At 37.1% G+C, this 15,866-nt stretch overlaps 1 protein-coding gene across 4 annotated transcripts in view; it reads right to left on the reverse strand.

The window, feature by feature from the left end:
• Window positions 1–4,819: 4,819 nt before the first annotated feature.
• Window positions 4,820–15,866, reverse strand: part of atg16l1 (ATG16 autophagy related 16-like 1) — a 28,795-nt gene continuing 17,748 nt past the window's right edge. For 2 of the 4 annotated variants that reach the window (XM_079885376.1, XM_079885374.1), the window contains 10 exons: window positions 15,165–15,267; window positions 13,809–13,914; window positions 13,224–13,294; window positions 10,756–10,827; window positions 9,383–9,503; window positions 7,888–7,993; window positions 7,662–7,811; window positions 7,519–7,566; window positions 5,765–5,866; window positions 4,820–5,055 (listed from right to left, as the gene is read on the reverse strand). In XM_079885376.1, coding sequence (XP_079741502.1) covers window positions 4,962–5,055; window positions 5,765–5,866; window positions 7,519–7,566; window positions 7,662–7,811; window positions 7,888–7,993; window positions 9,383–9,503; window positions 10,756–10,827; window positions 13,224–13,294; window positions 13,809–13,914; window positions 15,165–15,267 — 973 coding nt within the window. In that variant the 3' untranslated portion in view covers window positions 4,820–4,961. The remainder of the gene's footprint in view (window positions 5,056–5,764; window positions 5,867–7,518; window positions 7,567–7,661; window positions 7,812–7,887; window positions 7,994–9,382; window positions 9,504–10,755; window positions 10,828–13,223; window positions 13,295–13,808; window positions 13,915–15,164; window positions 15,268–15,866) is intronic. The other 2 variants (XM_079885377.1, XM_079885375.1) reach the window with 1 other exon arrangement.

Raw genomic sequence — 15,866 nt, forward strand, 5'->3', positions numbered from 1 at the left:
AATGACTTGTTCGTTTTCACCTCAAAAAACTGTAAATTTAACGGTATTTTACATTAAACTTTCTGTTAACCAATTAACAGTTTTTCACTGTAGCATTTTTACAGTCTTTTACTGTTTTTTTACAGTGCAGATTCCCATACAGTGGGTTTACAGGACTAGTTTGCGGTCATTTACTCGCCCTCATGTCAATCAAACATGCAGGACTTTCGCTTCTGTGAAACACAAAAGGAGATGATTAGCAGAATGTCAAAGCTTTTGGTTTAAATACAATGAACGAGTGGCTGTCAAGCGCCGGAAAAGCATAATAAAACTAGTCCATATGATTCATATTTGGGTGAAACCAAAATGATCTCGCCTGCAAACAACACAAACCTTTAATATGTCAAAAACACTTTACAATAAGGTCCCATTAGTTAAATCATTAACTAACAATGAGCAATATACAGTCAAACCAAACATTATTCAGACACCAGATATAATTTTTTGATATTTTTACTAGTGTGTGCAGGACACTATAGTTCATTTCTGTAAGTGAGGAGAGCAAAATAAAGTAAACTGTGACATATTATACCCAAATATTCTTCATACAGTGACTACCAGTTCATGTTTGTTGCTATTGAGAGAGAGAGAGAGAGAGAGATTCAGAGATAGAGAGAGAGCGAGATTCAGAGATAGAGAGAGAGCGAGAGAGAGAGAGAGGGGGGGGGGGGAGCGAGAGAGAGAGATATAGAGGGGGGGGGCAAGAGAGAGAGAGATATAGATATATAGATAGAGAGAGAGAGAGAGAGAGAGAGAGAGAGAGAGAGAGAGAGAGAGAGAGAGAGGGAGTGAGAGAAAGAGAGAGAGAGAGAGAGAGAGAGAGAGAGAGAGAGAGAGAGAGAGAGAGAGAGAGAGAGAGAGAGAGAGAGAGAGAGAGAGAGAGAGAGAGAGAGAGAGAGAGAGAGAGATGGGCTGATAAACCGATCTGTGATTGTCAGTCTCAGCAGTCTGAGTCTCAGTGCTGATGTCAGCACATGGATTACACACACAGAAAAGACCCTCTTATCGCTCGCGTCTCACGTACACACACTCCGAGCGTCTGTCAGGGTCCGAGAAACGCCAGATAAACTCCCCACTCACACAAACACATCAACTATAGCAATAGCAATATCAACAAAAACACTGACATTAGTATCATTTGTTTTTCTGCAATATATATTGCAATATTTAAAAAAAATACAGGTATTTTCAGATGATAACTTAAATAAGCTCTATGGCTTGGAAATAATTAATCATTCCAGAATGATTTGGGTGATTTTGTTGGGGAGTTTGTCTGCATAGAAAATAAAAATGATAATAATAATTCATTAATTCAATAATTCATTTTCTTTGTGTCCTTAAAGGACCAAATCCTTTAAGGGCGGAACCATTTAGGAAAAGCTTCGCTGTAATAAAAATGTTTTTCGAAGTTGTAAACAAAGATTATTGTGAGTGTTTTACAGGAAAATACTACAGTGCTATGCATAAGTTTAGACACCCATACTAAAGTTGACTAAAAAGAGGAATAAAAAATCATCTTTTGGAAATTGAACTTAATGCCTTAATTTAAAAAATTAGGAAAAATCCAACCTTTAAGGACACCAATTTTCTTTGTGAATTAATAATGTATCGTAAATAAATAAATGCTCTTCCTTAAAATACAGGGTGCATAAGTGAGTACACCCCTATGTTAAATTCCCATAGAGGCAGGCAGATTTTTATTTTTAAAGGCCAGTTATTTCATGGATCCAGGATACTATGCATCCTGATAAAGTTCCCTTGGCCTCTGGAATTAAAATAGCCCCACATCATCACATAGCCTTCACCATACCTAGAGATTGGCATGGGGTACTTTCCATAAGATCATCTCTCAATGCAAATCAAACCAGCTATTAGGCTAACTGAAATAAAACCATGCCAATCTCTAGGTATGGTGAAGGCTATGTGATGATGTGGGGCTATTTTAATTCCAGAGGCCAAGGGAACTTTATCAGGATACATAGTATCCTAAAAATAAAATAAAATAAAATACTTAAAAATAAAAATCTGCCTGCCTCTATGGGAATTTAACATAGGGGTGTCCAGACTTATGCACCCTGTATTTTAAGGAAGAACATTTATTTATTTACGATACATTATTCATTCACAAAGAAAATTGGTGTCCTTAAAGGTTGGATTTTTCCTAATTTTTTAAATTAAGGCATTAAGTTCAATTTCCAAAAGATGATTTTTTATTCCTCTTTTTAGTCAACTTTAGTATGGGTGTCTAAACTTATGCATAGCACTGTATTTCAGTTTTTCTACTTCAAAATTTCATATTTAATTCAATGTTTCTTTGTAACTATTTGTTGAGTGAAAATTGTTTCAAAGTAAAAAAAAAAAAAAATTCTAGTGTTGAAGTGGTTTTAACCAGTTCAGTATTACTATAAATAATAATGATTTAAAAAATTGTTTTAAGTTTTTTATTTTACTGTAAAATTACAATACTAATTGATATGCCTTGATTTATTCATTTCACACAGTAACACAGAGCTTTTATTTTGACAAGTTGCCAATAAATAAAAATATGCGCTGCTGGTTTCAGAGTGAGGCTCGAAACTTTCGTTGCTTCCGAAATCACACTAAGTACTATATTTGGATTTGACATACACATCTGCAACATAATCAGATCTCATCATACAAAAATAGACACGGCCAGTTTATGGGCAAATCTCACGAAAATGGTCATTAAGAAAACATTGCCTGGTTGTTTTTTTATCTTGCATGCATGGAAGCTCTTTCCAGACACTCGTCAACATGATGTTCTAGTTTAAAAAAAAAAGTTTTTAAATCCAAGAAAAAGACAGACAAATGCAAGTAACGTCTCACACATTTTATGGTGTGCAAACATTAAGCAGACATATACAGAGACCTCATATACATTAGCAACAATTACCTTCCACAGTCCGTTGAGTGATACAATAGTGCCCACTCTCAGCCACACCCACAAATGTGCCAGAGGGGTGGGGCTAAACGCAAGCCACACCCACAAATGTATAAGAGGTGGGGCTAAACGCAAGCCACACCCTGAAATGTATCGAGGGGTGGGGCTAAATGCAAGCCACACCCTCAAATGTATCCTAGGGGTGGGGCTAAACGCAAGCCACACCCTCAAATGTATCCTAGGGGTGGGGCTAAACACAAGCCGCACCCTCAAATGTATCGAGGGGTGGGGCTAAATGCAAGCCACACCCATAAGTCATCCATGAAGTGTGTTGTCCCCTCCACTCACTATCTGAAACCAAGTGCACTTGTTGGGCACCTTGACAGACTCCAGCGTTGAGCGTTGGGGACATGAGTGTTTTAAAACCAGCTAATGTGATCGCACACACATCAGTTATAGTGTTAGACATCCAGTATGAAGGAGCATTACAGTCATTTGTTTGTTTTCGCCTAAGTGCAAATGTCACCAGTTCCACTGCTGGCGTCAGGGCAAATAACAAGTGCACTTGTTCTCCATTGCAGAAACAGCTGAGCAGAGTTACAGTATTTGAAACAGACATCATGCTCGGAGGATATGAGCTTGTGTGCATCGGAAATAAAAATTAAATTAAAATAAAGAACAACAGAGCATGGTTTTCTTCACATCTCATTGCACACATTCAGAGTCACTGCATACATCACACGTTCACCACACACACACGGTCATCCAGGACCCGAGGGGAGGGGCTTATGATCACGAGCGCTGTGATTGGACCAAATAATATGTGACACGCCCTCATTTTCAGTTATGTGTCTATAAATCATTTAGAGTAATTCAAATTCAAATAAACATGTAAACTATAGGAGGGAATCGTGGGAAATACTTCTGAATGTCTTATGCACGGCAAACAAAACTTTTTGAATTTTGAATGTGACAATCAGAGCATCAACATTATCAGATCTCATCACACAAAGACAGACACAGCTGGGAGTGTGTGTAAATCTCACAAAAAAGGTCAAGTGGATCAAAATTACTACATTTTGCATAGAGAAAATCAAGCCTTTTTTTTTTAGAATTAAGACTTTTATTATTTTATATTATTTTATTATATTATTATTTTATACATGCGCATTTTTCTTTTCTTTTTTTAATTCAAACACATTTTTGCCCCAAAATGTATTACTGCAATCTAAAAAAAAAAAAAAGTTCTCATTACTGAGACGATGTGAGAAAAATATCAATTATAATATACATTTATTATAATATAATTATGTAATAACAGCACATGTACTGGCTTCAGTTTATGCAGATTCTAATAAATAAAAGCCCTTTGTGGACGTCATAACCCTTACTGTATTACAGTATGAGAATTCATTTCTCATTCATGACAATGGCCTTTGTTTAGTGCATGGGGTTAAATGTGCTCAAGTCAAAAAATGTCAATGCAATTAATCATAAACAGAAATCCTGCATGTTCTTTCAGCAAAATGTGAGACATTTCTTTGTAAGATTCATCCTAAAGAAAATTGGGTTCCTGTTCAATGCATGTACACACACACACGCACACGCTCATACACACACGCACACACTCAGCTTAATGACCTGTATCTGTATAAGGCAAAGCATAATCTCCCAACAGTAAATGCACACAAACACACACACTAATTTAAAGCCGTGTTAAAATAAGCAGTAAGAGTCGTGCAGGACAACGAGTCATTTGCATAATCTTCATCGTCCCACATCTAGTGTGTGTGAGACAACCGACGACAGAACATGAAAGCCGATATAAATATATTTATGTATAATTACGTGTGCGGTGCCGCCCGATCGTACAGGCAGGCAGCACACACACACACACACACACACGCAGGTGGCCAGACAGATGGCATTGTGGGAAAGGTAGTTCGAGAGGCCAGTGGGACGTGAGGGTGGGCTCACTTTCTTTCTGTGTTTACAGTCCGTTTCAACCAATCGCTGCTGATCACATGTCAGACCACAGCACGGCCTTGCTGCCCTTCTCAACGCTGGCCACGTACGCTCCCGACGGAGACCAGGACACCGAGTTTATGGCAGAACTGCAAAAGGGACAGAGAGACAGGACGTTTAGGAGAGCTGTCAAGTGTGGAAGGAAACACACAATGGAAATGAAACGGATGTAAGTTTGTATGCTATTTTAGCAGTGTGTCTGAATTCGCTGTGTATGCATGTACAGATCTATACTGCTACAGTTCCCCCATGCTATCTCTAGATTAAACCGCTAACACGGCAATTAACACTGTTTTTACAATTCATTCTCAGTACTTGAGAGAAACAATAATTAGAGATTGTGTAAATACATAAATACAGTTCGTACAGTATAAAAACCATTATGTCTATGAAGAGTCCCAACAAAGACAGCTGAGAAGTGAGTGAGTGAGTGAGTGAGTGAGTGTGTGTGTGTGTGTGTGTGTGTGAGTGAGTGAGTGTGTGAGAGTGAGTGAGTGTGAGAGAGTGTGAGTGAGTGAGTGTGTGAGTGAGTGAGTGTGAGAGAGTGTGAGTGAGAGAGTGAGTGAATGAGTGAATGAGTGAGTGAGAGTGTGAGAGAGAGTGAGTGAGAGAGTGTTTGTGAGTGAGTGTGTGTGTGTGTGTGAGAGAGTGTGAGAGTGTGTGTGTGAGTGTGTGTGAGTGTGTGAGAGAGTGAGTGAGTGAGTGAGTGAGTGAGTGAGTGAGTGAGTGAGTGAGTGAGTGAGTGAGTGAGTGAGTGAGTGAGTGTGTGTGAGAGTGAGAGAGTCTCGTCCTGCTCACCTGTGACCCTTATCAAGAGTTTTGTCTAGTTTTCCTGTAAGAACGTTCCAGATGTACAGAACGCCGTCTGCAGAACCGGCCGCCACGTAACTCCCATCAGGACTGAAAACACAAGCACTCGAGAGTTCATTTTACAGTGCAACTGTAATATACAAACACTATATTATTAATTTATTAATAATATACAACTTAGCTAATATATTTCTGTCAAAATTTCAGAGTTAAAACAAATAATAACAAGTTCAAATTGCAATATGACAAAATATTTGCAATACATTCTTTTCGAGCATTCATGCAGCCGTATATATTTATATAATTTTAAAATAAAAACAAATCAAAATAAAACACTAGGGGTGTGCCGGTTTCAGAATTGGTGATGACGGTTATGATGTGAGTCAAATGTGACGGTTCGTAACATAACCGTCGGGGGGGTGGCGTTCGTCTGTTATAGGACAACTTAGTTTGAATAAACGAGCAGACACTGATTAGCTATTTGATCGCCTAAAAAAAAAAAAAATAATAATAATATTTGTGTAGTGTTCAATGTTGTTATCGATAGAGGTACGCGGATGGGGTATTATTTCATCCGCAACCGCATCACAAAACTCATCATCCGCACCAACGTTTTTTGACCAAATTTCAAAGCCGCACCCGCCCGCCATCCGCTGATTGTTTTGCGGTCTATGGACGATGCAATGCTCTGCTGATGCGAGCCGCTAGAAAGCCCTTGTCTGTTCTAGAAAGGATGCAGCAAAGATATTTAATGATAATGTATGAGGCGTAGGCCTACGCTGAGTTTCATTCATTTACCATGAGATGCGCTCTAGTTCACAATGCAATGCAAGTGAACGCGGCGCACCAGCGCCTCCATGTCACGGTTGTTATATTGTCATTTGCTTTTTATTTATTAAATACATGCAATTGGTTGATGAAACGTTTATTAAAATTAATATACAATTTGTACAAAACGAAATTCGCTTTAAAGAAAGGCTTTTAACAATGCAATGCAAGTGAACGCGGTGCGCTGTCGCTTCAATGTCACGGTTATTATATTGTCTACTATTTGCTTTTTATTTATTAAATAGAAATACATGCAATTGGTTGATGAAACAAAATTAATATACAATTTGTACAAAACGAAATTCGCTTTAAAGAAAGGCTTTTAACAATGCAATGCAAGTGAACGCGGCGCGCTGTCGCCTCAATGTCACGTTATTATATTGTCTACTATTTGCTTTTTATTTATTAAATAGAAATACATGCAATTGGTTGATGAAACATTTATTAAAATTAATATACAATTTATACAAAACGAAATTCGCTTTAAAGAAAGGCTTTCTAAAGAAAAACTTAATGAAATGGTAAAAATCATGTCTGACGATTTACAAAACAAAACTTGCGTTGGTACTTGGCAAAGAATCAAATACAGTTGGAAACGACGTAGACCATTAATGACACAGACTGTTAACAATTGTTTTTAATTAGTGTTTAAACATTCTCTATGATAAAAAATGTTTGTAAAAAATATTTTAATAACACGGTTTTGGCGGTTATAGAAATCTAATGACGGTGTTCGACTATAAACGTCGGTCTCACGGTTATATACTAACCGTCACACCCCTATAAAACACTTACTAAAATCTATTTACTTGCATGTCATGTGATCATTAACAAACATCAGAGAACTGAACCGGCAAATGTGAAAATGTCAATAAACAATATGAAATCAAACTCATGCACACTGCGGCTCTAACCTGAATGTGACCCTGGTGAAGTCAGAACCGCACTTGAATCCTTGAGCACTGCAAAAACATTAAAACAATTTCATTAGAAATTCTGATGCATTTATACATAAATAAATAAATAAATCCACTATTACACATGAAGTGTGACGTACTTGAAGGTCTGTCGCACTGCATTACTGCGCAGATCGATTATCTTCACCAGGTCGTCACGAGAGCAGGTCAGGAGATCGGTCCGGTCGTGATTGAGATCCAAAGACGTCACGCGTCCCAGCAACTCCAGCTCGTGCACGATACTCTCCGCTCTAAACACACACACACTATTAGTGAACTAGACTTACAAGCTCAAATCTGAGCGCTGGGATCCAAATCACAACTCGCCTGATGTCCCAGAAACGAACTTTCTTGTCGAAGTGTCCGCTCATCACACACTGCTCCGTGCAGACGATGTCATTACAGCTGGAGCCAGCGAACACCGTCTTCATGCCTGAGAGAAACAGCTCCATTTATCATATTACATCATAAGTACAATTTGGTGTAAATTCATTAAGTGTTAAGGCACAAATCTATGGAAGCTTGTTTCCGCCAAGGAATGAAAAAAATAAATTTCTTACAACTCTTGAGGAAAAACTTGCCACTATGAGAAAAAAAAACAAAAAAAAAACAAAAAAAAAACTTTTTTTATAAGAATTTATTTTTTAGAATCGCAGAAAAAGTATTCACAATTTATTTCTTTATTTCTCAGAATCACGGCTTTATTTCTGAGTATTGTGACTTTATTCCACAGAATTGCAACTATTTTTCACGATCGTAACTTTATTTCTCAGAACTGCGACTTTATTGCGACTTTATTTCCGCAGAATCGCGACAATTTCTTACAATCACGACTATATTTCTCAGAATTGCGACTTTATTTCTGAGCATCGCATCTTTATTTCTTAGTATCGCAAAAATTTCTTAGAATCGCAACTTTTTTCCTGAGTATTGCGACTATTTCTCAGAATCGCAAATTTATTTCTGCCTATTCGAAATTTATTTCTTTTTCTCAGAATTGCAACTTTAATTCTGTGCATCACGTGTTTATTTCTTAGCATAGCGAATATTTCTCAGAATTGTGACTTTCTTCCTTAGTATTGTGATTTATTTCGCAGAATCGCGACTTTCTCAGAACCTCAACTTCATTTCTCAGAATCTCAAATATTTCTGATTAACAGAAATAAATTCACGATTCTGAGAAAGTTGCCATATTATTCGGAGTATTGCGACTTACTCACAATCGCGACTATACTTTGCAGAATCGCGACTACTTATCACAATGGCGACTATTTCAGAATTGTAACTTTCTCAGAATTGCAACTTTATTTCTGATTATTGCTATATTTGAGTATTGCTAATTTATTTCTCAGAATCGCGACTATTTCTCAGTATCGTGAGATATGGACTCACAATTGTGAGAAAAAAAAAGTCTGAATTCTGAGATAAAAAGTCTCAATAACTTTTTAATTTTTTCATTCCCTGGTGGAAATAAGCTTCCATACAAATCCCATCTTCTTCAGAGAAAAGATTTATTCATATATGTTCAATAAACCATCAACTACCATAAAATGTAAATTTTTTACAACTAGCCACTTTTCACATTTTAGTTTAGACTAATGAATTAGTATTAAATATACATTTGTTTAATTTTATCAATTTAATTCATATTAATTAAGTATTAATTACATTATTATTTAGTTTGTCACCCAGAAGTGGACATACAACATTCTCTAAAGGTTAACCAAAAGAGCAAAAATGCAATAATTTTCAAGCTCCATTTTGCATCATATTCACACATGTGGAAAATTAAGAAAAAGTATAACAACTAAGAGTCTCTTACAGACTTTGCTGCGTAAATCCCAGAGCTTGAGCGTTCGATCGTAGCTGCCGGAGACGATTCGAGTGTTGTCGAGGAGAAAGCGAGCAGATAAAACCTTCCCGCTGTGACCTGTGAGTGTGTGCTTTGGGACAAGAGCATAACAATCAATTCAACAGGCATGCAGACAATAGTTTGGAGTAGTAACTGAGATTGAATTGAGGTCTCAGTATGATTTGTGAGATCAGCTGACCAGCCTCCTTCAGTCCTGCCCTCATGTGTGTGTCGTGTTGCTGTGGGATGTTGCTGTCAGAGTCTCACTCGATTCTCTAAAAACACTCTCATTCAGCAGAAACATCCATAATATCAGCCGCCACATCAAACCAGTGATGCACAACTCGAGCATGCTGGGAAATTAACAGGGCTGGCTGAGAGGGACGAAGGGACTGGAAGGAGATCTGGACTTCAGACCTTTTACATCACATCATTGACCTTTGATCCATCAAATAAACCTTAGTGAACTTTAAACATTGATGTTTTATTTTATTTAGAAAAAAAAAGAATAACTTGCATGGATATAATTATGTCTGGCCTAGAAATACTGACATCTTTAACCTTTATTCCAAAATGATTACATTTGCTAAAGAATTTGTAAGCATATTGCGTAGTTATGCTTGGAGTCGATTGTTTTATTTGTTATAACACAATAAAACATGACAAATTCTGCAGGAATTATTTTTTGCACAGGCTGCCATACTAAGAAATTATGAACAAAAAGGAGAACCAATGAAATATTAATAACTGATAATGTTGCAGTCAATGTATGCTTTTTCCTGTGAGCTTTTGTTTTTCTATGCTTTTTTTTTTTTTAGCATAGTAAAACAAAACCTGTAGTTTGCCAAATAATTTTGCCAGATAAATACGATAACCAAGTTTAGTGTTTTTTCTTCCCTCATATTTAAAAAATCTAAAAATATTTTCCTCATATTTTGATGGTTTATCTGAACTTGTAGGGTCATTAAAAACAAATATCCTCTCTGGATATCACTTTTGGCCACTATATATAAAATGTTTGAGAATTTTGTATGCATTAAAAAAAACACTAATACCATCAATAATTAAATGCATGAACAAAATGAATAAGATCAATAAGAGAATCACAGAATTTAAGAGGTTTTATTGTCAATGTAAAATATAAACATTTACAGCTAAAAGTGTGTTTGGGCTAAAGTCCTTGTGTGTGTATGTGGTTAACATGCCACCAAACCTGAAGAAAGTGTGTGTGTGTGTGTGTGTGTGTGTGTGTGTGTGTGTGTGTGTGTGTGTGTGTGTGTGTGTGTGTGTGTGTGTGTGTGTGTGTGTGTGTGTGTGTGTGTGTGTGTGTGTGTAATCCTCACCCGCAGTCTGAAGTCGTCAACAGTCCAGATTCTGCTGGCGAAGTCGTTAGAAGCGGCCAGTAAATACGTTCCCTGCAAAACACAAGCACAAAGCAATCAGACAGTAAAACACACCATCATGCATCATGTTATATGGGTAGACTAATGATTTTCTTTCTGAAATGAACATCTTATGGATGTAATTGCATTTTTTATGGTTTTTAGTCCATTAGCTCTGAGGTCATCCTTATAGAACTAGATAAAAGGATCATGTGCATTTAAATGGATTCATATGCATTGCGTACACAAACTTCGTAAGTCACTTTGGATAAAAGAGTCTGCTAAATTAATAAATGTAAATGTTTTCTTCAATTAAATGCTCGCTAGAATAACAATGCGGCACTAGCCTAAATCATAAACAACGGCTGTTGAGGTTTAAGTGGATGAAATGATGGGAGTCCACCAAGTTATGATATCTGAATTAAAAATTACGAAGTCAGAGAAAATGTAAGTGAAACATGCATGCATGATTTGTTGAATCACAATAAGATCAATAACATGCATTTACAAAATAGATGGGGTGGATTTTCACTTCATGCTGACTAACAATATTGTAACAACAATGGAAAATCATTCGTCAAATCTTTAATTTAATTTTTCACACAAATTTTATATTTCCCATTTTATTTGTCTGGAATCAGTTTTTATGGTTAGTGTTATTTTAGTATCACTGAGATACTATTATTATTTTATTTTTTAATTTAATTTTAGTAATTAAGTTGTGCGTTTGACATATTTACTATTTTTTTGTTTAATAAAGGACTAAACATTTTTTTATTATTATTATTGTATGAGTTACTTACATTTTAATACTCAAAAAGCATGTCTAATCAATACATTCAGAATAATTTAATCAATATTCAAATGAAAATAAATTCAGTTACAACGGAACATTGTTTTTATTTAATAATTTTTTATCATTTTAACTTATTTTTCCCAAGTTTGTAGTGAAAAGCTTAGGATTTTTTTGTGTGTATTAATGATTAAAGATTTTCTCAAATGAAATGTTGAAATGCTGGACACCAGTCCATATCATGAAATATTTAATTCATAGTAGAGCCCTGCTTTTGACAGATTAATCCAAAAATTGCCAAATTCTGTGACAATATCCATTAAATTTCATTAACAAATTATGGATTCAACGATTCTGTCCATGTTATTGGCAATGCGGAAATCATTGGGCTAAGAATATGTTGCATGTCAGATATTTTTTTTATTTAATTAGTAACTGTATACTCAATTAAAGATGCAATGTAAATGGTAACGTATACATAATAAAAGCCTGTTCACACGCAAGGACGATAACATATTATAAATCGTTCATAGAATAGCAGAGTTCACAACACAACTATAACGATACGGCATGATATCATTGGAATCACTTTCAGAATGGGTTTTTTTCCAGCCGATGAAAGATAAAAACAGCCAATCAAAAGAGCACGAGCATTTAAAGCGACAGACGACAAAACTGCAGCGTGTGCTTATAAATAAACAGAACATATCATCGTCTGGTGTGGGTGCTAATATAGATAAGAATTAAAATGTCCTGATCATTTACTCTCAACATTTACTCATCCAAGATATTCATGTCTTTCTTTCTTCAGACGAAAAGAAATGAAGGTTTTTGAGGAAAATGTTCCAGGATGTTTCTCCATATAGTGTCTTCAATGGGGTCCAACGGGTTGAAGGTCCAGATGTGAGTTTCAGTGCAGCTTCAAAGTCTCGACACGATCCAGCCGAGGAAGAAGAGTCTTATCTAGACAAACCAGCGGACATTTTATAACAAAAAATAAACATTTATAGACTTTTTAACCACAAATGCTCGTCTTGCATTAGCTGTGACGCCCCACACATTATGTAATCACGTTGGAAGGTCAAGCGGGACATAGGCGTAAGATCCGACCCAGTGTTTACAAAGCGAACGTGCAATGACTGAGTCAAACGCCATTTACAAAAAATAAATAAATGGTAAAACAATTTATTTATTTAGAGGTTTTTCACCCTACTCTACATTCTCCGCCTACGTCAGGTCACCGCCTGACCTTTCCAACGTGATTATGCAATGTGTGAAGTCGTGGACGTGCAAGATGAGCATTTGTGGTTAAAAAGTCTATAAATGTTTATTTTTTGTTATAAAATGTCCACTGGTTTGTCTAGATAAGACTCTTCTTCCTCGGCTGGATCGTGTCGAGACTTTGAAGCTGCACTGAAACTCACATCTGGACCTTCGACCCGTTGGACCCCATTGAAGTCACTATATGGAGAAACATCCTGGAACATTTTCCTCAAAAACCTTCATTTCTGTTCGTCTGAAGGAAGAAAGACATGAACATCTTGGATGACGAGGGGGAGAGTAAACTATCAGGAAAGTTTAATTCTGAAGTGAGCGAATCCTTTAATGTTTCTGGTGTGAACGGGCCTTGACTCACCGCACTATCAAACTCTATACTGGTGATTCCAGCATTACTGCCCGTCAGCGCACCTTTGGCTTCACATCGCCCTGTTGAAACAAACACACAAAAAAAAGCTTTTAAAACCCCACACACACACACACACAAAACTGAACATCCACATGGCATCTTTGTTTCAGGAGGAAGCAGAAATTCTGCAGTTGCTTCACTAAACCTTGTGAAACTAAACTGGCGTAACGCACAATTCTCTCAGTTTCCTCTTTGAAACGACTGAAGGTCTCAGCTTGAAAACTTGAGATCATAAGCCCGTCAAACGCTCTCCTCGAGTCCGGCCCTCCTGCGTGTCGAGTTTCTGTCGGACGCTGCTGTCAAACGTCTTATTATTCTCGACTCTAAGACTATAAATGCAGCAGAAACGTCCATAATATCAGCCGCCACCTTTGACCAGCGATGCACAACTAGAGCATGCTGGGAAGGGTATTAAGAGTGGCGAATGGGAGGGACAAAGGGACTGGAAGGAGGCAAGGCTTCGGACCTTTTACATCTCATCACTGACCTTTGAACTCTAGTAAAACTGTGAATGATAACGCATGTGTTCAGTACCGGATACGACCTCCCAGAGCTTCACCCTGCGATCCATTCCTCCCGTGGCGAGCAGACGGGAACCGGGACTAAACCTCACGGCGTTCACTTCCCCATCATGGGCGTCCTACACACAAACACATTCAATTTTAATTCAATTCATATGTATTTGTACAGCGCTTTTCACAACACACATCGAGTCCACATTACAATTTAGAGTCTGTTATCAGAGGAAACTAAGTGTTTCAGAAATGTACAGTCAAACACACATTTATTCAGACACCTTCAACATTTCTCACATTATCAGTTTATTCACTATAGTTTAGAAAATGGTAATAAAATATGACAAATCAGGTGATATTTGACTGGTTTTGTCCGTCCTTCTGTTAGACTGTCTCACACATGAATGATGTTGAATATCTGTCAGCTGTTAAATTTAACTACACAATTAGATAATACCAGTTTAGCTCAACCAGTGACCAAGCAATGCTTCATTTTGTTCAGTCTGTGTGTAAAAAGAGCATTAGCAATTAAAGAAGAAACACTTCAGCAAAACATGATCAGCTCAAAGTGTCCGAATCATTTTTGCTCCCAAATGTTACAGGTAGTCACTGTATGAAGAATATTCGGGTATAATATGCCAGAGTTTACTTTATTTAGCCATCCTCACTTACATAAATGAACTATAGTGTCCTGCACACACTAGTAAAAAGAATAAAAATTATATCTGGTGTCTGAATAGTTTTTGGTTTGACTGTACATATACAAATCACAGTCAGCTAAAAATGTATTAATTTAAACAGTGTAATAATTTAATGAGCTCATTGAAGTAATGAATGTTATGAATATGTTAAATGATTATGACAGACACATTGTAGAAAATCAATCTATCTATCTATCTATCTATCTATCTATCTATCTATCTATAGAAAAGCAAATACACATGGTTTTCTTGTTTGTTTTGAAAGGTCTCAGCTTGAAAACTTGAGATCATGCACCAGTTTAACGTCCTCTTCCCATCCTTCCCCTCCTGAACGTTGTGTTTCTGTTGGACGCTGCCGTCGACGTCTCGCTTGGTTCTCTAAAAGACTCGTATTCAGCAAGAACGTCCATAATATCTATCAGCCGCCACCTCAAACCAGCGACGCACAACTAGAGCATGCTGGGAAAATTAAGAGGGGCTGCTGGGAAGGGCAGGACTGGAAGGAGACCTGGATATCAGACCTTTTACAAATCACATCATTGACCTTTGAACCTCTATGGAAGTTTTTTTCCTAACTTTCATTTAATATTTGGTATTTTTTAGCAATTTCATTCTCATTTTGTTAGGAAAAAACTAACCTCAACAGAGTGAGCATGCATGACAGTGTGACTTACGAAGATGTGCAGCGCAGTGGAGGGAACTCGAACATCAGCACACGCCGACTGCGCCTCTGCAGCTTCAGGAGACGAGCTGAACGAGTTCACGGAGCGACGTCTTCTATGGGGGAGAAAGAGTGTGTGTGTGTGTCACACAGGGCTGGACTCAACTCCTAACCTTCTCACAAAACTTGCCATCGTCAAGTCAAGTCACATTTATTTATATAGCGATAACAGGAGAATAATGCAAAAAAGTTTGTTTCTAGAAGAAAATAGCTGTAAAAAATTATTCATTTAGTTCATATATATATATATATAGCCGCTCTGGAGTAAACCTTGACGTCATCGTCCAGCTCAGTTCAGTTCTCATATAATGGTGTCAATGCAGGCAGATCAATAATATTGTTGAATATTAAATTAAATGTTAAATTTAATGTCCCTAACTAAGCAAAGCCAAAAGCCAATGGCAACAAAGATGGAAAAAGATGGAAAAGGCGACAGTGGTTACCAAACCTCCATCATAAAGACGCTCGTTCAGGGACTGAAGCGTTTATAATCACATGTAAAACAGATGTAAAACATCGTCTCTTTGACGCACAAACAAAACTCTGATGCACAGACGACACTTGAAAGCCAATCTCAAACCTGCGTGCAGCAAAATTTGGGTGGGTGACGAAATAAAAAAAAAAAGGTAAATATGCACAAAATATGCTTATCTAT

Source organism: Squalius cephalus (assembly GCF_949319135.1).
Source record: "Squalius cephalus genome assembly, chromosome: 11".
Classification (NCBI taxonomy): Eukaryota; Metazoa; Chordata; class Actinopteri; order Cypriniformes; family Leuciscidae; genus Squalius; species Squalius cephalus.